General features: G+C 38.4%; 1 protein-coding gene across 3 annotated transcripts; it reads left to right on the top strand.

The window, feature by feature from the left end:
* Positions 1-722: 722 nt before the first annotated feature.
* LOC110676130 (uncharacterized transmembrane protein DDB_G0289901-like) lies at positions 723-25375 on the top strand. Of its 3 annotated transcripts, XM_021842790.1 has the most exons (7): positions 6399-7548; positions 7614-7706; positions 20178-20291; positions 20679-20810; positions 21086-21205; positions 24676-24894; positions 24954-25375. In XM_021842790.1, the coding sequence occupies exons 1-7, from the start codon at positions 7373-7375 to the stop codon at positions 25291-25293; spliced, it is 1194 nt and encodes a 397-aa protein (XP_021698482.1). In that variant the 5' UTR covers positions 6399-7372; the 3' UTR covers positions 25294-25375. The 3 variants fall into 3 exon arrangements, with proteins under 3 accessions (XP_021698484.1, XP_021698483.1, XP_021698482.1); XM_021842792.1 differs by lacking the exons at positions 6399-7548; positions 7614-7706 and adding an exon at positions 723-764; XM_021842791.1 differs by lacking the exon at positions 20679-20810 and having other exon boundaries at positions 6389-7548.
* Positions 25376-26172: the final 797 nt, after the last annotated feature.

The following is a 26172-nucleotide window of genomic DNA, read 5'->3' as shown; positions in this document are numbered from 1 at the left end:
TTCAAATTCCCATACATCGTGCTCTCCATAAGTCGATATTTCTATAACTCGATATCTCCATTAGTCGATGTCACGTGAGAGGAAAATTTCCCTCCATAACTCGATATCCATTTTAAAATCCTTCTTATACGAGGAAACTTGGAATAATTCTTGTTTTGAAGTGAATAAATACTTGCAAGTTGTAATAAATGTTTAAAAACATTAAAATAACAAAAAAAAAATTGTAAGTAAAAATATGGGATTTTTTGAACATTTCGCAAAAAGTTTTTAAATAATTATTTGTGAAATAATATCAGCAAAATATTATTGTTTTCTTACAGAAGTAATCATATATGTGTTGGAAATACAGAAATTTGTTTCTTCGATTTTGGGATTTCTTACGTTGGTGTATTCTATAACTCGATAAATCTATAAGTCGATGGTCCCTTGAGTATTTAGATTCGACCACCATCCTCTCCACGAAATGTCGGTTCGAAAAAAATATCATATGCTTTCTGTTGCAACTAAACCTTTTCGACCAAATGTCCATTCGACGAAATGTCCGTTCGACCAAATGTACTTTCGACCAAACGTCATTCGACTAAATGTCATTCGACTAAATGTCTTTCGACGAAATGTCATAGATTCCATGAAAAGGCCTATTGGAACATTTCGCTTCTTTAATGTTTTTTTTAGTATAATCGTCAAATACGCACAAAAACGATGCGAGCAGTGCGGGTGGTGGATTGACCATCTAAAATGTTTTTCAATCGACCTTTAAAAAGGTAATCGATGAAGTGTGACGTCTGTTTGTCTGTGTCTTTAGGTAATTCTTAAATAAGTTTTCTGAATATTACCCGGTGGATTGCAGACAGCTCTCTTAGAAATGGAGTAATAAATATGTTTTTATATCACATAACTCTATTGATTTGAATGTATTGTTGATCTGAAAGTTCTCGTGGTACTGTTTGAGAATTTTGTTGGTAAGTACTTAGAGAAGTCCTTAAAATATAATCGCATCCCCTAATATTCTCTTCCTATTTCAAGGCCGGAATTGGCTTTGTAGTTTTTTTTTTTATTTTAAATTCAAAGCCCAAAAGAACTTAGTGCCAGCGTCCAATTGAGAAATTTTCTTTTCAATATTTTTGATTCTTATTGAGAAAACCGTTTTTTAATTTCTTTTTGCAGATCCTGTCATATCACTTTCATAGCAGGATCGCGAGTGCGTTGAAATTACCTTCTCAAGTTTTCAAGACGGATCAAGAGCTTAAGATCGTCGTCTATAATCACGAATTCAAATTTTACTTCACATTTTGGGACTGCAATGCCTCTGGCTTGAACAATGGAATTTGTTAAAGTTTCGAAAGCATTGTCAATATCAAGTTTTGTTTGTAAAGAAATGTTAATATCAAGATTGCTATCGATATTATATGTTTCGTATAAATTCCGGTCAGCTCGAAAATAATAGAAAATGGAGTTGATACGATTGAGAATCGCTTCATGGGATATTTGAAATGTAACAGGGACATGATCAGAATCAACATCAGCATGAGTAGCCAGTTGGCAACGAAGGTGACTGGAGTCGGTTAAGATCAAATCAATCGTAGAAGGGTTTCTAGGAGAGGAAAAACATGTACGACTATCAGGGTATTAAATTGATAAATACAGTCAACTTTCGTTCATAGCCCACTTAGTGGAAACCTGTAGCCCACTTAGTGGAAGACTTTCACTAATCGGGCTGAGTTTCGAACTGTCAAATATCATAGAACAAAGGAAAAACAGAGCTACCAACATTGATAAATTGTGTCTTATGTCAGAAAATGACGTTTGCCTTCGTTTTCGGTGGGCTATAGCCCAACTAACGGGAGCCCAATTAAAACGTAGCCCACTTAAAGATAGTGCAACGAACGAAATTCGACTGTACCCTGAAGAGCACTCGTGAAATAAAATTCTGCCGTTGGAATTAGTTTGCGATTTTTTTTTTCTATCTTTATTAACCTCTCTACCGGCAGCTTCATTTTTTACCGCAGGAAAAAAAATTCAAATCGCGATAACTTTTTTGTTTCTCGGTATTTTTGCACCATTTTTTCACAAGTTCTCAAAAAACTCTTCCAGTTTGAGGATCCGTGTTGATATTGATCATTGGTCATCTGGTTCCAGAGATATTCCGAAATTCCTTGGGGGATCGAAGCTTAATCATAACCCACGTATATATCTTAGGCTACATATTTTTTAACGTATTCAGATGTTCACTCTTTGGAACAATACATTAATGAGAGTATGTTGTGAAAAAATGAAGCAATTTGGAGCAGCCGTCTTTAAGTAATGAGCATTTATGTTGCTGGTACCAAGCTGACCAAATAAAGATCTTGAAAACTTCAAAAAACCTCATATCGTAATTTTCAGATATCTCTAAGAATTCTTAACCAATTTGTATGATTTTTTCAGAGTAGCTCCTTATTATATGGCATTGTATAGCCCACATTTTACTTTTTCGATAAGTTGACGTAAAACAAAATGGCCGCCTAAGACATCTTGTATGTAAAATGTCGGTCCCCCAAGGAACATTGGAATATCTTTAAAACAAGATCACCAATCATCAATATCGACACGGATCCTCAAACTAGAAGATTTTTTTGAGAACTTGTGAAAAATGGTGCAAAAATACTGAGAAACAAAAAAGTTATCGCGATTTGAATTTTTTTTCTTGCGGTAAAAAATGAAGCTGCTGGTAGAGGGGTTAACGAGATTTTTAGCTCTGGGCTAGTTCATCTCGGGACCAACGGCTTTACTTCCCTTCCGAAGGAAGTCGTTACTGAATTTTTAGTGACTATCTCGGGGATGGGATTCGATCCCAGGTCCTCGGCGTGAGAGGCGTGTGTTCCAATCACTACACCAGGTCCGTCCCCAGTTTGCGACTTATTCCATGAGAGATGTTTGGCATATCAACGGAAACGTTGATTTGGCCGATCGTGCAACGTGAGCTGAGGATTTTGAAAAAATCACAAAAATACGAGAGCGGTTTTAATGTTTAACCATTGGAATATCGTCAGGCAGGATCTATTACATGAACGAACTTCAAATAGCACAAGATGTCGTTCATTCCAGATTATTTTCTATGGCACTTTGAACACGCTCACTCACGACACGACTCTGTTGTACATACGCCGATGTACTAATGCATTTTCCTCCGTTTCTTGTTTCCTCCATGTTCCTTCCATATAGAGCTTAGTGACATTTGAACACACGTAGACTAGCATACACTGTAAGACCAAAGTACCCTTTAAAGGGTAAAAAAGAAACTAGTTTAACTCATAAAAAGAGTAAAGGGCCTTTACTCTTTAAAGAGTAAACGGCTTGTACGTCAGATCAACGAGTAAATTTTACCCATTATCCAAAACTTATTTTGCAAAAAACAGAGTAAAATTTACTCTTATTTTATAGATGATAATGTAGTATATTTTAATTATTGATTTTCATAGAATAATTAAAAGTAAAATCTCATAAACACATATTTTTATTCAATGCATCATAAAGTATAATATCATTGAATATCCATCAGGGTTTGAGTTTCTTTTTAGAACTGGTAAATGGGGCTGGAAATTCCTGTAGACCAGAACATTCATACGGGATTGTACTCTGCAGCCAAAGCATCCTGTAAAATAAGATTGATTAATAGATGCGACACGGCAATAAAAGCAATTCATGTACCTACCTTGGACCTTCCCGCATTTCTGCTAACTTATTTTGTTGTTATGGAAAAAAAAAACTCCGAAGTTTCTCGAACACTGCTACATGTCCGACCGATTGTTGTCAACAAATTTTTCACCCATTAAAGAGTAAATGAACGGAATATGTAAATGGGCACAAAATACCCATTATTGGAAAATTTTAAATACCCTTTATTTTGACAGCTGCATATATCAGCAAAAAATGGGCATTTTTTATTCTTTAAAGGGTAATGCCGAGTTTACAGTGTACGCTCGTCATACACAGATTGTTTTTGTTTTCCTCAAAGAAACTTGCACACGCTTTGCAGACTCATCAAAATGCATATGTAAATATTACCCAATTTGAAAAATTTAAACTCGGTTTCTGGGTGTTTTTCGAGACTGAGTGCATATTGTTTTCCTCTAAGGTTCACAACTACATCTACACTAGGGCACCCATACCATTAGGCGTGATAACCACTATTGGCTTGCATCACCCATCCAATTCAAATTGTTCTCCCACTTTTACCACAGTTGGTCTTCACCTGAGAGAGACTCGCGAAGAGGAAAAATATCAACGTCATATGCAGCCCAGATTCCCCTCTCACGAAACGTCAAATGCAGGCCACCGTTTTTATGGCTGAAAAAGTGAAAAGTATTGTGTTCAAAGTAAACTGTTATTAAAACCCTCAGTCGGCGGAGCAGTTTTTTCCAAAGTTGATGATAAATCTAAGCAGAAGATTAATTATTTCAAATGTCTGCTACGTTTGCTGGCATGAAATTTCACTCAAACGGCTATTTATGATTCGATGTGTTGCAAACTCAATCATATTTCGCTGAGAGGTTCATGTGAGGATTTGAACAGCATGCGCATAATTGGTATAAACACAAAGTGGAATAAGAAAAAAACTCAGCAATCACAGAAAAAGAAGACCGTCTTCGCGAGTCTCGTCTCAGGTCTTCACAATATTTTTTAACTATAATTTATTCATCCTACTATCACACATTTTTGCTCCTACTAATCCTAATGATCCAACATTGATTGAAACTATAAGCACAATTTCCCAACAAAATGAACAAATTTAAAAAAATCTTAAAGTTTTGTAACAAAACTGTTATTGTTAATCAAAGACATGTAAAGTCTATTAAAAAAACGATTGCAGATGAGACGGTGAATTCAATTCATTTGTTAAAATTCTGAACTGCTGCGGTAAACGAAATGTATTTTATTGTATTGTCATCAAAATACTAATAATTGCTTGATTTAGTTTCGCCAAATTAGAATAATAGTTTTGCCCAAAACAGAAACCCTTAGCTATTAAAAAAAATAACGTTCAAAGATTCGTCATAAGTTTTTCTGTTTAAAACTCAATAAGGAGCCGGATCCTATTCTTGGCACTTTTGATAACTTCGGTTTTTCGGAGATGAACCAGCCAAGGGCTGAAAATCTCCCTTATAAAGATAAATAATAATAACTTCGGTTTTTTGAAAGCTATTAAGCTAATATATGGCCATCATATGCGTCGTATTCTTATTGCAAAGTTTCAGATAATTAAGCTAAGAAAAACCCCCGTGTCAAAAAGAATCATTTAAGTGCCCAAATAGCCCTGCACCCTATTCTTCGATGAAAATGTGTTCACTGTGTTTCGGTTGCAGAATAGAATTCAGTGACCTCTGTATCGTATACATTTTCTTGATTTTGAACGGAAAAACTGCATTTGAACATTCCGAAACCAATGACGGATCCTACCTCCTCAATGTAATGATTAACCCGTATAGGCCTGAGTGAAAGCAAAAATACTAAAACCCTCACCGCTCAGCGAATACGTAACGGATTCAAATAATATTTTGTCAGTATACTGGCTCACATATCTAGTTTCTAAAAGTGGCCAGAGGAACTCTGGAATATTCCTGTGGCCGGAGTTATTCCAGTGGGTCACTGGGTCAAGTCGGGTAAAAAAGGGCGATTTTTTGGGACATGACAAGTTAACTTTATTTATTTGTAATGGCAATAATTTTAATTTGCATAAATCATTAAAATCTGATACTCAACATCCCAAATCAAAAGATTTTCACCGTTTAGAGAGTACCAGATTTGGCTTCTCGGACTTAATACCCGGAAGAACCGGCTATAGATTTGTTAGATATTAAACCGTTTCAGTTTTCTTGAAGTAGAAATCGAACATAGCAGTTTACTGAAAAGCATTCCCATAATGTTGACACAGATGTTTACATACAAATTGACCACTTTATCGTAAATTTGAGGCGCCCGGGGACACGAAAATGATCATTTGAAGGATAAAAAAAATGCAATACATAAGGTTATCCAATTAAATCATTTCTCAAAAGTTTTACACTGATGCGTTTCACTTAAAACTCCTTGGTAAAGTGGCCACATTATAGACGATTCCGGAAATTATATGTGACTTGAAATTTGCCTACCCACAGGGGCACAAAACCACGACACCCTTTGCATCCGACCTGACCCAGTGAGCCACCGGAATAACTTCGGCCACAGGAACATTTTCGAAATCCTCTGGCCACTTTTAGAAACTAGATATGTGAGCCAGTATACTGACAAAATATTATTTGAATCCGTTTAGTATTCGCTGAGTGGTGAGGGTTTTAGCATTTTTGCTTTCACTCAGGCCTATACGGGTTAAAATGATACTAATAAAAGAAAAATAAGAACTTTCGAATTAAGTAGCTCGATATCCTGAAAAACGAATTTTTCAAGCAAATTTCATGTCACAAAAAGTGGAGATCGTTATTCTCTATCATTTCGTTCTTCTTCAACTCTGCATTCGGATAGACAAATCCCGTGTTCTCCGCCGAGTGCACCATGCACCTGTTAACGGAACTTCGAGGCGGATTCAAATCGTGATCACCGAATCGAAACAAAGGATCATTAATGTCCAAAACAAGTACGAAATTACGATGAAGTATTCAAGGTCGCCATAAAGAAGAATGAATCATTGTTCAAGATCCTGTACACAATGAAACATAACAGCGATGACGGTTGAATGGTTTACTCATGGACTGTAAAACAGTAATTTTGTGAAGTCTTAAAATCTTTTTAGGTCACGCGATATTTTGTCTTTCTGTGTGAAACCTTCAATAACTAGGAAAGTTTCGATTTAACCAGTGTAGAAACAGTGCATAACTTATTTAGAATTTTGTAAATAGATCGTTCTATCTATATCAACGGCGCCGAAACTTTTCCTGCTGGATCGTTTGTTGACGCTAAGCTGCTTCCTAGTTCTAGATCTTGGGACTTTCCGATTATGCCACCAAGCTGTAATTATCAGTAGTCGTACTTTACTGACCGACCGGCGTTACTGACCAGTTAAGGACAGCGCCATTAATTGTGATTGGTAAGCCTTCGTGCTCTGATCGTACGTGCGAGCCTACCACTGATGATGTATAGGATATTGATCGATTGTCACGCGTACGTGTACTTATTTGAAAATCAATTCAACGAAACCATTAGCTAAGGTATACCTTTCCTGGGCGGAATAAGAGTGGAAGAAGTTGGCAAAGCTTCAACCCACGCATATTGTCTACAGTTCCGTTAGTAATTTTCGATCTATCGAGCAGAACGGAACTGATCTAAAGAACGTAAAGTCATAATACGGATTAGTCTGCTCTGTAACTCCGTGGAAGTTTGTTTGTCGGTTGTGAAAATGAAGTGCGTGCTAGTTTTCCCTTCAATATACTTAACTGCACTGCTTTTGTCCAGTGTTCAAAGTAGTCCTGTGAGATTTACGGATCTTGATGATGATGATGATGGTGATTTGGATGAAGCTATTGTGCGAGGAGCTGTCCACATTGGGCGTGAGATAGGCGGACTATTTTTCGGGTTAGTATTGATCAGATAAAAATGTGAGCATGTGCATTACTAGACGAATTTTTGTTTTCTGCTAGTCGTCCATCCCGGCGGAATCCCACGAAAACGACGACTCCAACCAAGCATCCTGAAAATACTAATACAGTATTTTTCCCATCTGATAATGTGGGGTAAGTAGTTTTTAGAAGAAAAATATTCATATGAGAATTACCTCAGGAATCTCGTATTCGTAACATACATATGGCAACTCGCCTTATGGGAAACATTTACAATATTTACGTTCCTTCTTCTTCTTCTTCTTCTTTCTGGCGTAATGTCCCCACTGGGACAGAGCCTGCTTCTCAGCTTAGTGTTCTTATGAGCACTTCCACAGTTATTAACTGAGAGCTTACTATGCCAATGACCATTTTTGCATGCGTATATCGTGTGGCAGGTGCGAAGATAAATCTATATACTCTATGCCCTGGGAATTGTGGGCCTCGTGGCCGTGCGGTTAGTGTCGTCTAGCATTTTAACATCGTGTCATGGGGTGTGGGTTCGATTCCCGCTTCAGCCATTAAAACTTTTCGTCAGGAATGTTTCGCGGCTGATCCACTGGAGCATGCTTGTCCGTTGTCTAGTGTTAAGTTACAGTCTGTGCACTTAAATGGCTGAAGACGGTGTCCGTGTCTTTTAGGTCGAGAAAAATTCCAAACCGAAAAGATCCTCGACCGGTGGGATTCGAATTCACGACCCTCAGCTTGGTCTTGCTGAAATAGCTGCGCGTTTACCGCTACGACTATCTGGGTCCATTTACGTTTCAGTAAATATGAATCAAAAATAGAAAATATGCCTTTTCGTCAAAGATCTCATTGAATGATTACTGTTTATCTTACAAAACTACAGTTTGAATAAATAAAACCAAAATAACAACATTCATAATGCATCCACTCGAACATTAACCCAAATAAAAATTATGTGGACCCATGGTTGCTCACATTTTAATAGGGAAGCAATTAAATCCAATCTTATAAGCTACGGGGTCTTTGTTTACGCGGGGACCGCCTTACATGCAAATAGGGTCCTAAAGACCTGTCTCAATTTTAGTGCCAAACGCTTAAGTTTAGGCCAAAAACACATGTTTACTCAATTTTCTAATGTTTTCCGTTGGTTTAAGCTCAAAAAAAAATTTTTTTTTTTAGATTTTGCCACATCCTTTGGCTTAAACTCAAATATTGGGTGTATTTTGTTTTCCGTGTTCCTTATGATATGTCAGATAGGAACAACCCCAGTGGTCGAACTAAAACCCCTGTGGTGTTTTTGTCGACTAAGCAAACATGATCAAACGTGTCAAGGTTCATTAATGGACCAAATTTTTAAATTAAAGTTTAAACATGATATAGCCATTATTTGAGCGAGAAAAATTGCTAAAGTAGTTACAGTAACATGCTCTTTCGTGTTATTAAATAAAAACAAGATTTCATTAAAAATTTTAGGACCCAATTGCATAAAAGAAGAACTTTCTACAAAGGGATTGGACCATAATTTTGTACAAACATTTCCAATTTTCGATAAGTGTAACATTGCAGAACAGGTTTTTGTCTCAAGCACTAAAATACCGCATTCTGCATGCTTGGTGGAATAGATCATAGAAAAGTTGTTAAATTATACTTTAAATTTCATGTGAACATCAATGAAACCAGTGTTTTATACAACTTTGGCGACCCGCAGCTAAAAATTGTGACGTGCTGGGACATTTCTGGAAACGGCATCAGATTCAGCGCCCCCAATTCTACTAGAGACACATGGACATGATCCTTGACATACGCAAAAATGTCATTTTCGTTACGCTGTGTAATGGTTGAAAAGCAAGTTGATTGGACGATAGCTAGAAGCTTCGGTAGGATTTCTGTCCGGTTGTAATTTTGGTTCAATCTTGTAATTTTTACATTTGTGATGATATTCCGCCAACTCAAAATATTGGTTATATAATGAACTAAAACAATACGCTACTAACCTTAAGTTTTTGATGAGCATGTATAAATTTTCATCATCACGAGGAATTTTCATATTTTGAAATTTTCAATAATAGCTTTAAGTTCTTCCAAATCAGTCCCCCAACCCGAACCCGAAAAGTATAACAAATGAATACCATACTAAGATATTAAAATTAAATATTATCATACTGTAGTAAGCTCTTCATACATAGGTAGATAATAAGAGGCAAAGCACCAAAAATCAATGCAAACATTTCTATGAACAACACCTACACAATAAAAAACTGAATTATTTTAGTAGTGAATGCATTTCATAACGTTGTTTTGAAGAGCTTAATAATTTATTGAATAAAAAATTGATAGCAAACAATTTTATTGCGATGATGTTCAATAACAAACCCAAGGTTTGTAAAATTACAAAAATCTTCACTCTCAGTAATATTTTATCAAGAAAACTTGAATGGAATTGCCTATCAGTAGCTCCTTAAGTTAAAATAACATCATTTGGTATTTATCAAGTTTTCAAACTTATTAAAATAAAAAAAAATCAACAATAATTCTAGATTTTATAACTCAGTTTGGAATGTGATTGTTATAGCACGGCGTGTGGTTTATAGCTTTCATTTGACGTGTTACCCAATAAAATTCACCAAGGGATCCCGAACATTTATTTTAATTTTATTTTTATTTAGAGTATATTATTTTTAAATGTAATTATTGTGAAAGACAGTTTCATTGGTTTTAAGCTCAACGAAAGCTTCAATCTATATAAATAAAAATGGAATGGTGTTTGTATGTCACGAAATGGCTTGAGAACTGGAAAACAGATTTGCACAATTCTTTGACTCTCACTTTCTTCAAAGGTTTCGTCTTGTTTGTATGGAGAAAAAGTTAAGGAAAGTTATTGCAAAATTCGGTAAAATGGGAGAGAACTAGCATGTCGTTTTGTACGGGAGAATTCATGACATTTTTCAACAGCCTACTTGATGGCAAGACGAAGTTTACCGGGATCACTAGTTCCAAATAAAAGTTCATGAAATAAATATATTTACATATATATTAGGTATCATTTTGTAAAAAAAACAAAATTTCCTTTATGGTTTAGAGCAGTGTTTTCCAAACTTTTTTGACTTTCGCCCCCTTGGGACTAATATATTTTTGAATCGCCCCCCTGATATGAAGTTTGAACATTTGCATTAGGCATGAAACTTAAGTTGAAATATAGATCAACATCTAATCATAAGTATACCGAAAATTGGTCAAATTTAAAGAGTGTAGTAGTCAAACACAACGCTTCAATAGAAATACCCCAAAAAAGTGTCTTCTACTTGTATTTCCATAAAATGTCATGCAATATATATCATATATATCAATTGTTTTTGTATCAACAAATCTCCTTTCCTGGCTAATGCGCGTCATCGGTAAAGTTTCGGCTCATTTCCTGCTTTTTTCATTTTTTTTAAGTTGTTGAAATAAATTTACGAAATTTTGAGTAATACATTTTTGGCTGTACTGGAAACAATATATAAAAAATATCAGTAAACCCAGAATTTCTTCAACTCTTCATTCACTAAAATATAACGTTCAATTTTGATTTTTTGAAGCTTAGATACATGCAATTTTTCTGTCGCTCAGGCCTATTTTTAAGTAGAGTGATATACGTATATGATATTCAGTGATTTTATCATTGGACCCCAATTTTTGATCACCAATGTCACATACATTTTTTTATAAATGATTCGTACTATAAATACTGATTAGAATGCGTGTCAACAAAATATCAAAATGAGTTGTTTAACAAATGCGTGAGAAATAATAGAAACTAAGGATGAAGAGGAATCGAGGACAAAGTTCAAATTTTCAAGATCACGGAACCAAACTTCCGTTCAAGCTGAAAACTTAATCGATTAGTCACTAGCTGGTGGTGACAAATCGATTAGGTTTTCAGCTCAAACGGGTGTTTGGTTCTCCAGATTCGTGCTCTTGAAAATTTGAACTTTGGCTTCGATTCATTTACACCTTAAGCTGGCATATTCAAAAGATCTCCTAACAAAAATTCACCAAACTTTACTTTGGACTTGGAAATAACCCAAACAACCAGAAGTCGCATCAAAGATCACGAAACCACTTGTTTATGCATACAAATTACATCAAACCCGCAAAACGCGGTGGATAAAATCGTCAGATTGATGAGTTTCCTCGCATAAAACGCTTTTTTCTGAGTTCATTTGCACATTTTGTTTCGTCCCGTACACTGGTACAAAGTAAGTCGAATCAATCCGTAGCAGCTGTCATATCAACATTTGTTATCATAATTTAAGTCGCATAAGATCACAGGTTAGTTCGGTAGAGAATTTATACACTCGCATTGTATGCTATTATTCATCACATTACATATGGACGTATATCGCCTCCACTTTTGTACGTAGAAGGCCTTTTTACGACATCTAAAGTAACACAAGTAAAATGTTGCACGTGCAAAGCCTCCAGGTGATTTCGTTATACGTACATTTTGGTTGTCTAAGAAATTTCAAACATCGTCAAAAGTTCTCACATATTTTCTGCTTTCAAAATGCATTCAATATTATTTTTGGCAAAAACCATTCAGATCTTAAAGACAATCGTAAAATTTGTATATCATAATTTACAAACAAGCGCGTTTAGAAGTAAAGAACCGATGAAATAGTTAGGTGTCAAATAAATACATCCTCAGGTGTGTATGGTATCATTAAATATGATTATCTCTTACAAACTTTGAATCTATTTTTGTTTTTCAATTGCTTCTGCGTTCGCCCCCTTTCTAACATTTTCGCCCCCCAAATTCAGTTTTACAATTTTTCGCCCCCCTGAACCTAAAAATTGCCCAGGAGGGTGAGTTCGCTCACTTTGGGAATCACTGGTTTAGAGGATTTAATGAGCCATAGGACACTTGTTCGGTTAGATATGCTGGAGGTTCGACTGTTGGATACTAATTCGTACTGTGGAAGTATATAGATCCGGGCACTGTTTCCTTTTATGGTTAGAATGTATAAACAATCGACTTCTTCTGTCAGGCATTACACTTCTACTGGGACATAGCCTGCTTACCAGCTTATAGCTTGTTGAACACTTTGTTATTAATTGAGAGTTTTTTTTGCCAATCGACCGTAATTCCATAAATTACTGTCCGTATTAGTTTATTATGATGTTCAAAAAAAGTAGAATCGATCAACATTACAACAGCCTGCGAAAGGAAACGATATATAACAACTACCGAAAAGCTAAACATTACATATAATTTGCAATTGGATTAGATGGACAAATTGATGTGAAGATTTGCGAAAAAGTTACACGTCTTCTCAGTGAGAATCGAACTCACGACTCCCCGATCTCTAGTTGGGGCGCGTTAACCACTACGCCATGAGAGGACTCATGAACGCAGAAGTTAACCTGAATTCGATTTCAGCTCAATAATCACGTGGTCCTCTTTCGCAAAGTGCACCTCTTTCGGAAGAATTAGATGCCCATCCAAACCCAACGCTTTCTATATATATCCAATGCCTAGCCCGAGAGCGCATTGTTTTTTAGGTATAGGAATAGCACACTACACTAGCCAGCAACTGCGCTGGCTGAGGTTTCTATTGTGTGGGCTTCCAATGGGAGTCGTGAGTTCGATTCTCACTGAGAAGACGTGTAACTTTTTCGCAAATCTTCACATCAATTTGTCCATCTAATCCATTTGCAAATTATATGTAATGTTTAGCTTTTCGGTAGTTGTTAAACTTCCACTCGGCTGGTTGGCCGTAAACCACGATTCATAATTAAAACAAGTATTTATCGAGCAACGGACTCATGTTCCGTAACCGGTCGTTTGAGAACGTCGCGACCCATTGGAAGCCCACACAATAGAAACCTCAGCCAGCGCAGTTGCTGGCTAGTGTAGTGTGCTATTCCTATACCTAAAAAACAATGCGCTCTCGGGCTAGGCATTGGATATATAAGGTACCGTGGGGTAAGTGGATACAGAAAAATCAATCATTAACTTCATTGTTATGTACAGCTAACGTGAATAATGTAATTCAAACTTTTTTCTGTGGATAACAAATGAGGGACTATTATACTTCAAATCATCATTTATTTTTATTTTTCTGATTGTTATGTATTGAGTAAGAGAGACTTAAAAATTTACACCAAATGATCCACTTGTACCACCATGGTGGGGTAAGTGGATCACCAATTAAAAAAATCTGTTCTCGAAACAAATGTGGTATGATTATGTCTAATAAAAATGATATTACTCTCGTTCTTGTTATTAGTGCTAGTAATGTTACATTATAATACTTTAAAATTAAAAAAAGTTCCTTTATTTAATCAAAATATAATAAAAAGTATGTATATATTAGTTCATACTAAATCTAACAAAAAAAAACATTGACTCTAGAAAAATTTGGAGAAAATTCATCCATTTATATGCATAAGTTATACAGAAGTATTGTTGGATTATTCCTAACGATATTTTCGAAGAACACTCTTAGTTTAAAAATATTAGTTACTTTTACTTTGGAATAACAAACTGGAATACTTCTATTTTATTTATAAACATATGTGTATCATCTGTCTAGAACAATTTCTATGGTCAAATAAGGTACGATACTAAGCGTTCAATTGGAAAATTAGTATATTTTGCTCTTTTACAACTCAACTTAGATAAAACATGAAAAGTTTCGTGTACATTTTGAAATTATTATTCTTTTTATTTTTTTATATGCCAGAAAGGTTAAAAAAAACTTTTAGGTGGATTAATTCAAATTTTCTATGGTCAATTTGACAAGTTCAAGCTGGGAATGAAAGAAAATAAAGGAAAACAACATTTGCGGATATTGAAGCTTAATAAAATTCTCGTAAGCAATCTGCCAATAAATGATAATAATTCTTGATCCACTTACCCCACCCCATTAAAAAGTAGGGGTAAGTGTACCATGTCCAATATATTTGTATTTATTTATAAAAATGACATATTTTTCATTGTGATTCATTCAATTAGAACTGAAGTGCTCACCATGTGTCGAAAAAAATAATAGAATTCGATTTAAGACAGAGATGCAATGGATTTTTGATTGATGGAAAACAATTTTGAAATTAATTAATTTTTGCAGCTAACAAGTTTGCTTGTGTTAGTGTACGTGTAGTACCAGTTTTGCAATAGTATCAGTGTGAGCGTAAGAATATAACCTAAAACGAAGCAATGGTGCGAAAACATTCAACATATTCAAGCATTTATGCTTTATATTGACAAATGATCCACTTACCCCACTGATACACTTCCCCCACTGTACCTTATAGAAAGCGTTGGGTCTGGATGGGCATCTAATTCTTCCGAAAGAGGTGCACTTTGCGAAAGAGGACCACGTGATTATTGAGCTGAAATCGAATTCAGGTTAACTTCTGCGTTCATGAGTCCTCTCATGGCGTAGTGGTTAACGCGCCCCAACTAGAGATCGGGGAGTCGTGAGTTCGATTCTCACTGAGAAGACGTGTAACTTTTTCGCAAATCTTCACATCAATTTGTCCATCTAATCCAATTGCAAATTATATGTAATGTTTAGCTTTTCGGTAGTTGTTAAACTTCCACTCGGCTGGTTGGCCGTAAACCACGATTCATAATTAAAACAAACGATATATGCTTAAACACCCTATACCCCAAGCCTTAGCAAAAAGCTTGAATAATCCTTATTAAACATTTTATTGAGGCACCCCGTAGTAAGTGGCAATCCAAAGTCTTTTTTAATAGTATTGAAATTATTTTGATGCTTTTAATATATCATTTGAAAATTCAACAAGAATATAATGGAAGATATTTCCTGTTCAGCCAAACATTAATAAAAATCCTCCGTGAAAGTGGTTTTCTGACAAGCATAACAACAATAACACGGTTTTCACAATTACTGCAGTAATTAAAACACGTATGCAGCTTAAAATCAAGAAAGTTTTACCATTTCATACTAATTTTAGATTGATATCATATTCAAATAATATATGTTTTCAACTTGAAATATGGTTAATTGTGTGATTAATGGCAACGGTAAGTATTATGAGGTACATACATTAACAAATTATATTTCATGTGCCCCACTTGCCCCGCAGAGTAGAGTAACTGAAATTTACAGTAGATTTTTAAGATTTTCTTCTAAGGATTTCAATATCTCGAGAAGATACCTTCCCATTCGTGCGCACATCAGCAAATACAGGGTGCGCCATATTTTAAGTAATTGAATAACATTGTAAAATATTTATCAATTTCTATATATGAGGTATTTTTATTTATTTTTAACCTTTGCAATCTATTTGGGCTATTTCATGAAAACAGTATCAACCAAGTGGCTGCATTTATTGGTCGTAGCAAAATGAGCTCCTTTTGCTCCATTTTTCCTTACCTTCTGAGCTTTTTAGGGGGTTTTGCGATGATATCGGCACAAGGGTCTGCCTTGAGCTCGTTCCAAGGTTTTCTAGCATTTACTTTGCTTTTTAAATAGCGCCATAATCTTAAGTTGGGAGTGGTCAAATTAGGATCTTCAAAAACCAGTCATATGTCCCTACTTTTTGATATCAGATGTCCGTTGCAGAAACTGAAACATTTGATTTTCAGTGAAACATAGAGGAACATGACGTCACTCTTGTTTATTTCATTCATTTATTTAGTTAACATCTAAACAGATAACACTGAATCAACAATTTCTCGCCACAATACTCGGTTCGTGGCCTCATCTCTCTATTCTCGGTTCTGCTCCTCGCTCGTCAAATCGATACGCACTCGATCCGCCCACCTTGCTCGCTGCGCTCCACGCTTTCTTGTACGAACCGGATCCGAAGCGACCACCATATTTGCAGGGTTGCTGTCCGGCATTCTTGCAACATGTCCTGCCCATCGTATCCTTACAGCTCTGGCCACCTTCTGGATACTGGGTTCACCGTAGAGTTAGGCGAAGACTCCAAGTGCTTGCAAGTCCTCCTCGAGCATCGTCCAAGTTTCATGCCCGTAGAAGACTACCGGCCTTATGAGCTTTTTATACATGGTTCATTTGGTGCGGGTGTGAATATTTTTTGACCGCACCTTCTTGTGGAGGCCATAGTAGGCCCGACTTCCACTGATGATGCGACTCCGTATTTCAAGGCTAACGTTATTGTCCAGGTAGATGAGCTCGTCGACCACATTGAACGTATCCCGTCTACCGTAACACTGCTACCTAGGCGAGCCCTGTCTCACTCGGCTCCATTAGCTAGCATGTATTTTGTCTTGGTCGCATTCACCACCAGTCCAATTTTTGCTGGCTAGCGTTTCAGGCGACTGTACAGGTCTGCCATCTTTCCAAATGTTCGGCCGACAATGTCCATATTATCCACGAATCAAACAAATTGACTGGATCTCTTAAAAATCGTACCCCGGCTGTGAAGCCCGGCTCTCCGCATAACACCTTCTAGCGCAATATTGAACAACAGGTACGAAAGTCCATCACCTTGTCGAAGCCCCCGGCGAGATCCAAACGAACTTCCATCGTCGCTCTTATCAGTCTCATGAGCTTCCCGGGAAAGCTGTTCTCGTCCATGGTCGATACTGTCGTATGCCGCCTTGATATCGATGAATAGGGTATGCGTTGGGACCTGGTATTCACGACATTTTTTGAGGATTTGTCGTACAGTAAAGATCTGGTCCGTTGTCGATCGGCCGTCTACGAAGCCGGCTTGATAACTTCCCACGAACTCGTCCCTTGCTGCAGCATGACCGCCCGCGCTGCATTCTTTCCGTCGATTCCGTCCCACGTACCCGACGTTGCTCTCAGCTGCATTGTTGATGGCTGCTTTCACTGTTCTCCAGCTCCCCCTTTTGGGGTAATGCAGCCTCGAGGTGCTGCGCGTATGCAGCTGCGACATCCAATTGCTTGAGCCGCTCTAGGTCATACAGGGGCGGCCGTCGGTACTGTACGTTGTTAACAACGGAGAGTTTTGAGCGCAGTTTAACCATCACCAGAATCGATGTTAGCGCCACAATAGGTCCTGACGTCGATAATGTCGGAGAAGTGCCGTCCATCAATCAGAACGTGGCCGATTTGTGGTTCTGTCTGCTGTGGTGATCTCCAGGTGTATCGGTATGGAAGGCTGTGCTGGAAGTAGATGCTATGAATGGCCATATTCTTGGAGGCGGCATAATAAATTAGTCGTCAGCCGTTTTCGTTCGTCAGCCGGTGGGCGCAGAACTTTTCAATAGTCGGTCTGAATTCCTCCTCTTGGCCAACCTGAGCGTTTAGATCTCCTAAGACGATTTTGACGTCATGCCTTGGGCAGCTGTCGCACTCGCGTTCGAGCTACGCTTTAAAAGCGTCTTTGTCATCATCAGTGCCTTCGCAGTGAGGGCTGTGCACGTTTGTTATGCTGAAGCTGAAGAATCGGCCTTTGAGCCTCAACTTACACATTCTCTCACCCGATCACGTGCCTCTGCATATCACTCATCACTATAAAAGCTGTTCCCAGCTCGTGTGTGTTGCCGCAGCTCTGGTAGGTGGTATGGTTACCTCTAAACGTTCGCACCAGTGATTACTTCCTGCAACGCTACGATGCCGAATCCACGGTCATTCAGCATGTCGACGAGAGTGCGTGTGCCTTAGATGAAGTTGAGTGATTTACAGTACCACGTACCGAGCTTCAAGTTTGAATTCTCTCGTTGATAATTCATTGCTTGATTTTTACGGCTGGCTTGCAAGGCCTGACACCAACCCCCTAGATTTCCGGAGGACCATTCCCACTAAATGTTCGGAGGGCCATAGTACACAGCAGGGTTGGGAAAAAAAATCTGAAATTAATGCTACAGTAGCCACACAAAGCCAATCACAGTCAACGAAGCCAGTGAAACTCACGCCCATCGCTGCTGTAGGCAAAAAGCCTTGAAAATTGCAAAACACCCGTTGCTAAGGGCAATTCAAAATTACTGTAGAAAAATGTTCTATTTCCCGTTGCATTTCCCGCATTTAGAGCCTTTATTGACACTATCGATTTAGAAAATTCATTCACCCAGCATAGGTTACTTGATGAGATTCATGTTTTTGAACTACTGTACTGGGAGGAGCCACGTGATTTTCGCGAAATTTAAGCCTACTACTAAAAAAAAACATCAATGAACGCTTGGCGAAGCAAACTCTCAGTTAAGGCTCAAGACTCCATCATTCAATCATCAACTATCATCAAAAATGAAAAACCAGTTTTTTCGCTCAAATTTTAAAAAAATCTTATAAAAATCTATCATTGCATTAGTTATAGTATGTTCAATGCAATGATATATTTTCTTGAACATTGCTTCAAATTTGAGCAAAAAAACTGGTTTTGAAAATTTGTAAAACGATGATGGTTATTTTCCTCTTAATGAGAAACAGAAGAACTCTAAGCTGAGAAGCTGGCTTTGGAAAAAAAAAATTCAAAATAAAAAAAATGTTCGGGATCCCTCGGTGGATTTTTTTTGGGGAACTCGGATAATGAAAGTTAAAAACCTATATTTTCGAATGGTAAAGGATTTTGCGTTGCCTATTTTTGTGTGATAATATTGTTCTACGACGTGTATATGCTTGCTATTCGCTTTTGATCGAAACAAATGGTCGAAAACGTTTTCCCAATTGAGATTACTTTCAAAATCCTGAGTAATTTTATTTACAATTGGACTTGTGAGTCTTAAAATGAAAATATTCAAACTTCAAACTTGGGTGACTGGTTGGGCAAGTCAGGAGCAGAGTTGCTTAATATCAATCACATCAGCTGATGGCTGATGCTCTAAAACTATCAATATCACTTGCAAGCTATCAATATCACTTTGGTTTGACAACCAACAGCAGTGATGCGACAGCGCACTCTAGATCATAATCACTGCAGAATGAGTGATCACGTGGTAATTATCCATGCTATTACTGTGCATTGCGCGATTATTTATCGTGACGGCGATCTTGAAAACTTCTTAAAATGCTTGTAGATTGTCGCAGCTACTTCAAATCGTTTTGGTGTCTTCTGCGCAATTGTTCCTGATTGTCCAAGGCATGATCGCGCAAAAGACACCAAATCGATTTGAAGTAACTGCGGCGATCTACAAGCGTTTTTAAGATCATCGGTGCGAGAATTTTTCGCGCCACGCATAATATAGTTTCTCAGTGACCAACGTATAGTTTCAATCTATCTGAAGCACTGTCAAATATATCATGCTAATGCTTCACGCTTACCGCGCCTAGAAATGGTCTAAATATTTTTTTATCATTATTAACGAGATTTATAGCCCTGGGCTAGCTCGGGACAAACGGTTTTACTTCCCTCTTGAAGGAAGTCGTCACAATAACTTCTCACGTCATAAGTGACTATTTCGGAAATGGGATTCGATCCCAGATCCTCGGTGTGAGAGGCGTTTATTCTAACCAATACACCGTGTGATGTGTCCTATTTAATAGTTGTAATTTCATTTTGCGAAAAACTTCTGCTCCTTTACCTCCCCAATTGGTACATTGACCTATGTCAATTAAGAAACCTAACGAAAAAAAGAGTTCAAAGATTTCAGATCAAGCCTAAAGCGACAGATTATCATTTATTTACGCGTTTTACGTCTTCCGAGAAACTCAAAACACATTCATGAAACCTGTCGTCCCATTTTCTATTCCCCAGCTTATCGGCATCGGCAGCCGGCGCTGGAGCCCAGACAGTTCAACAGAATGGCCAATCGGGAAGCGGCGCGGCGGCAAATGCCCAATCTGTCACAGTGGTTGGCGGCCAGTCCGGGTAAGAGATGATGAAAATCAAACGTATCCCGACCAGACGGGGGAAACAAGATTGTAAAAGAAAGCGTTTCTTTGATTTGATTTTTTTTATATTGCTATTTGTTTTAAACATTTTACCATTGATAGTTAACACTTAAAATATTTATTTGCATAAATTTGCACCACACAAAACAAGAGTAAGTATAACAAATCCTAGTATCATTAGTATTAGTAGTTACAAAAATTTAACAGCTCAAGAACAAAGCCATTACGTTATCAATTAATTTATCGACTTCAGTTAGTTTTAACTGCTGTTGTTAGAAATGTGTGATAATCTTATTGTGTGATTCTGGTCGGGATCGCTATTCTGCACGTTTAATGTCCCGATTTCACATTTGCACATACACAGTTTCGGAGGGTCCGCGGCGGGAGCAAATGCAAATTCATTGACGACGACACATGGCGGCGGTCATAATGGATTTTATGGAGGCGCGTCAGGAGCTGCTGCCAATTCGCAAAGTTTCAATGGAGGATTCCCAGGGTAATTAAAGCCGAAACTAAAAGAACACACCGTGACAAAACGTTCACTATATTCTCTAGGTTGAGCAAGCGTAACAAATCGAGCTCGATATTCTAGTCATGTCTGAGTTTTTACGTTTCACATAAGCTACTGATTCCAGTGGGCTGCTTGTTATAGTTGATCTATTTTAGTTTGATCAACGTCACATTTGCATGTTTGGAATAGAAAATAGATTCGATTATTTTTAATTCGATATATTGCGTTCGATTTTCATCAGTTGATTAATATTTTTTCAGGGCCAGTGTTTCGTCTTCCGGTGCTAACTCTAATGCTGTGAATAGTGTCAACGGCAATGGGGGAGGCTCAGCTTCGGCAGCCAATGTTCAATCAGCTAGTTTCAATTCTAGATACCCGGGGTAGGTATTTCGCTATTATTGATTCATTACCGCATGTTACCGTCATTGGGGGTGAGCATTGAATAAAAATGCATAGGTCTACATTTATTGTTGGGTAACTTTTGTAATTTGACTTCAAATATAATCTTTCGAATTTGAAAATAGTTTTTGGGTACCGTAGTCCGGAGTGAAATCTACTGGGGCGAATCTGATCCGTTCGAAACTGAATTGAGTGTCTTCTGGATAATTTAGTTTTAATATTAGAAATTAGAAATTTAGTTAGTAACATAGACATTCGATGTTTTTTTTTTTTGGTTTTTGGATATCTAATAATGATTCTATTTTATGTATCAAAAAGTTGAAGTTATGCATCCAACCATTCACAATTTTTGAAAGTGTTACCAAAATTGGTGAAAAAATAAGCAATTAACTATCATATATAGCTAAACCTACAAGTAATATTTAAATGTTTCAAATGTTCTATAAGGAGGAAGGAAATTTCCTGCATCTTCGCATTTGATATGGATTTTCAAAATTTTGGTTGAGCAATTAAATGATTCAGTTAGCTAGAAGTTTTTTTACGCCTGTTTCAGAATAATGTGAAACCAATTTAGTGGATTTTTCATTTTTATAAATGCGTTGTGATATGGGTCCCAATTTCGTCCCAAAATTTGATCTTCAATTTTTATTTTACAAATAAATTATACATTATAAATTGTTCTATAAGAATTGATAACGAAGACCGACAGAGATCAACGGTGTACTGATTTTGTTGAAATTAGATCGACAATATTTGAACTCCTAAGGATAATGTGTATAACAAAAAGTAATGAACTTACCTTACCAGTCAGGCTAAGGCCTGGGAGGCCTCTGCTGTACGTAGGAGACGTCTTCGTTCGATTCGGTCCAAGGCTGCCCGTCGCCAGCCACGCATTCTGCGAAGGGTCCGCAGATCGTCCTAAACTTGATCGAACCATCTTGCTCGCTGCACACCACGTCGTCTGGTGCCGGTCGGATTGTTTTAGAGAACCATTTTCACCGGGTTGTTATCCCGACATTCTGGTGACATTCCCGGCCCACCGCAACCTCCCAATTTTTGTGAGGTGGACGATGGTTGGTTCTCCCAGCAGCTGATGCAATTCATGGTTCATTCGCCTTCTCCACGTTCCGTCTTCCATCTGCACTCCGCCGTAGATGGTCCGCAACACCTTCCGTTCGAAAACACCAAGGGCGCGTTGATCCTCTGCACGCAGGCTCCATGTTTCGTGCCCATAGAGGGCTACCTTTCGAATCAGCGTCTTGTAGATGGTTAACTTCGTGCGATGGCGAACTTTGCTCGATCGGAGCGTTCTGCGGAGTCCAAAGTAGACACGATTTCCAGCAACGATGCGTCTCTGGATTTCTCTGCTGGTGTCGTTGTCGGCGGTCATCAGTGAGCCCAAGTACACGAATTCTTCTACAACCTCGAACCGTCAATATGAACTCGAGGTGGGGGCGTGCCGTGTCTTCTCGTGAGCCCCTCGCTATCATGTACTTCGTCTTCGACACTTTGATGTTCAGTCCGATTCGCATAGCTTCGGCACTTAGTCGGATGTACGTATCCACCATCGTCTCAAAGTTTCGTGCAACAATATCAATGTCGTCGGTGAATCCAAGTAACTGAACGGACTTTCTGAAGATCGTGCCACTCGTGTCTATCCTCGCTTTTCTTATCACACCCTCTAACGCAATGTTGAACAGTAAACACGAAAGGCCATCACTTTGCCGTAACCCTCTGCGAGATTCGAAGGGACCCGAGAGTGTCCCTGATACTCGGACTACGCACATCACTCGTTCCATCGTCGCCTTGATCAATATTATCAGTTTGTCCGGAAAGCCGTATTCGTGCATAATCTGCCATAGCAGTTCTCGATCGATAGGCCGATTTAAAATCGATGAACAAATGATGTGTGGGTACATTGTATTCGCGGCATTTTTGCAACAACTGGCAGATGGCGAATATTTGGTCCGTTGTTGCTCGTTCGCCCATAAATCCTGCCTGATGTTGCCGAATTCTCTAGCAATTGGTGATAGACGGTGGCATAGAATTTGGGAGAGTACCTTATAGGCGGCGCTCAAAATTGTGATCGCACGATAATTGGCGCAATCCAACCTGTCGCCCTTTTTGTAGATGGGACGCTCGACACCTTCCATCCACTCCTCCGGCAATACTTCCTTCTCCCAAATCTTGGAAATAACCCAGTGCAGCGCTCTTGCCAATGCAGCTCGCTCGGTAGTTGGTCCACTCCAGCGGCTATGTTGTTTTTGAACCGTCTAATCTCCGTTCATACCTCTTGGAGATCTGGAGGCCACCTCACGTTCGTTCGTGAGAAGATTTCCGTCACAGTCTCTGCACATATCGGCTTGTGGCACAAAGCCTTTGCGCGAACGGTCAAGCTTCTCGTAAAACTTGCGTGTGTCTTTAGCGCGGAACAGCTCTTCCATCGCTTCGCGATCTTGTTCTTCTTGATGTCACTTCTTTCTCCGGAAGATCGAGTTTTGTCTGTTCCGTGCCTGTTTATACTGTGCCTCGTTCGCTCTCGTGCGGTGTTGCAGCATTCTCGCCCATGCTGCCTTCTTCTCATTCTTCAACTGCTCGCATTCGCCGTCATACCAGTCGTTTCTCTGATTCGGGGACGCTGGACCTAGTGCTGCTGTTGCGGTGCTACCTATGGCGGATACTATGTGCCTCCAGCCATCTTCAAGAGTTGAGGGGTCCGTGGCCGTGAGGTTACGCATTTCGCTTCATAAGCGGAAGGTCATGGGTTCGATTCCCAGCTCCTCCACAAAAAAATCCGTTCAGCAACCAGAAGACGCCGCACGAAGGGTCGTGCTTTGGGGAGCACATCCATCCTCCGTCAGTATCAGATGGTGACTGAGGCAAACTGACCCTCTTCGAAGGCTAGCCTCATACGACTCAGGAACACGGCAAAATGAACCACCACAAGAGCAATTGACTATGGATTATATGGAAATAGATTGGACCAACAGCAGAGCACTCTCCTATCTGCTCGGTGTGAGAGTAAAAGAGTAGAAGAGAGTGATGTAAATATAGAATATTTAAAAATAGAGACACAGAGTGCCTTTCAAATAAACATAAGGAATATATATCTTCAAGAGTGGCGGAGCCAAGCTACTCTTCCGTTGGTAGGGCTACTTCCAACTGCTGCGCATATTCTTGAGCTACTTCTGAATCCCGTAGCCGCTCGCACTGCGGTATGTGCGAACATTGGTGATGTACGTACGGAGTACGTTGTTTTCATAAACTTAATACATTGCTACATTGCCTGCCATATAAACGTGACTTTTTTAATGGACAGCCCATTGAAAATCAGCTGTAAAACTCTTGCCTTTGCAAAATTTTCAATTAACAATTCAACCTAAATATGTTATAAACTATTGCTTATTTTGGTCAAACTACATACATAATACATCTTTACTTCATATGGCAGCTTTAGTTTCACCGGATCAAGCTCCAGTGCCAACTCGGCGAGCCACGGGTTTGGATCATCGATTGGGTCTGGCGCAGGTGCGGGAGCTGGAAACAGCAACGGAAGCTTGGGAGGATCTGCAGCTGCTGCCAATGCTCAGACGGCCACCGTAAATTCTGGTGGGGGTTTTGGAGCCTCGGCCTCCAATGCCAATGCCAATTCCATTAACCAACAAATCGGGTATGCTTCAGCCTCTTATTTCAAGTAGAAGTCCTTTGATAAGACGTTCTTATTTTCAGTGGATTCGGTTCGTCAAGCTCCAATGCAAATGCGAATAGTTTTACCCATGGATTCGGATCGAATGGTTTCAGCGCCAGTGCAGCCAACGCTCAATCTAATGCGTTTCAAAGTAGTGGACCACTGGGTTCCTTCGGGGCATCAAATTCCGCTTCACAGACGCAAGGCTTTACGGTAGGAGCTGGGGGTATATCTGGATCAGCGGCTCTTTCCGGAAGTCAGACGTACAGGGTCCCCTACCACAAAGACATAACGCTTGCCTATTCAACTGGATTTTCTACAGCAGCTAGAGAAAATGGGGATCATACATTTGTAAACGGAAATTCATTCACGATCAATTGAGTGCAAGATTTGTCGATTATTTATTGAATGATTGTTGCAGGCTGTGGCGTTTGTAAATGATTAAAGTGTTTGTGAAAATACATTTTAATATATTATTAGACATACATAAATCCGATTTTCCTTAATTTAATAACTGTTATAGGGTTGGCGATACGACACAACTTGCTAGATAGAGTATACCTTTTCTGCATCACGTCTATAATTTATGTTATGTTGCACAAATGTTGAAGAATTAGTGCGTAAATGATTTTACGATGTCTTACATTTTTCCATAACACTTTCCAATTACTCCTTAGAATTTCATACAAGAACTCATCCTTGAACTCTCATACACGTGAAAGCTGGAAGGTAACAATTTCAAATGGCAAAAAACTAATCTAAATTTTAACTGAAAAATTACACAAAATAGAGACAATTGTGATATGTTTACCCAGAAATAGTGGTTATTTTGTTTTTTAATTAAGGTGCAACACGATATTTTGATAATCTTTCTCGCGTGATTATGCATATTTTCGGTTTATCATCACTCATTTTGATCACTTATCGTCAGTTTCACGCTCGGTTCCATCACCTTTTGGATTATATCACGTTTCTTGTGAACATAGTGATTCATTGTGAATTGGTCTCTGGATGTTAAAATTGTCTTTGTTAACTATTCCTGCTGAATCCCAGTTCGAATTGTTAAACTGAAATTTGCACAACAAAACTCGGGAAACAAAACTTAGTGTGTGAATCGAATTTAACCCCTTTTTATTATTCTTCATTCACGAGATCTTATTTTCAGAGGATAACAATTTCCCTCAAAAAAGACAGAGTAACATCCAAGTCTGTGATCAAAGAAAAATTATCAGGCATTGCAATCTCATCTGATGAACGAGA

This window comes from Aedes aegypti, chromosome 2 (genome assembly GCF_002204515.2).
Source record: "Aedes aegypti strain LVP_AGWG chromosome 2, AaegL5.0 Primary Assembly, whole genome shotgun sequence".
In the NCBI taxonomy this organism is placed as follows: domain Eukaryota; kingdom Metazoa; phylum Arthropoda; class Insecta; order Diptera; family Culicidae; genus Aedes; species Aedes aegypti.
This window is presented reverse-complemented; position numbering and strand designations above follow the sequence as displayed.

What these genes read in the sequence shown, in the direction of transcription:
- LOC110676130 (XM_021842790.1), top strand. Translation starts at nt 7,373, where the DNA reads ATGAAGTGCGTGCTAGTTTTCCCTTCAATATACTTAACTGCACTGCTT. An exon ending in ATAGGCGGACTATTTTTCGG is followed by an intron (nt 7,549 to 7,613) that starts GTTAGTATTGAT and finishes GTTTTCTGCTAG; the next exon opens with TCGTCCATCCCGGCGGAATC. An exon ending in TTCAATGGAGGATTCCCAGG is followed by an intron (nt 20,811 to 21,085) that starts GTAATTAAAGCC and finishes ATATTTTTTCAG; the next exon opens with GGCCAGTGTTTCGTCTTCCG.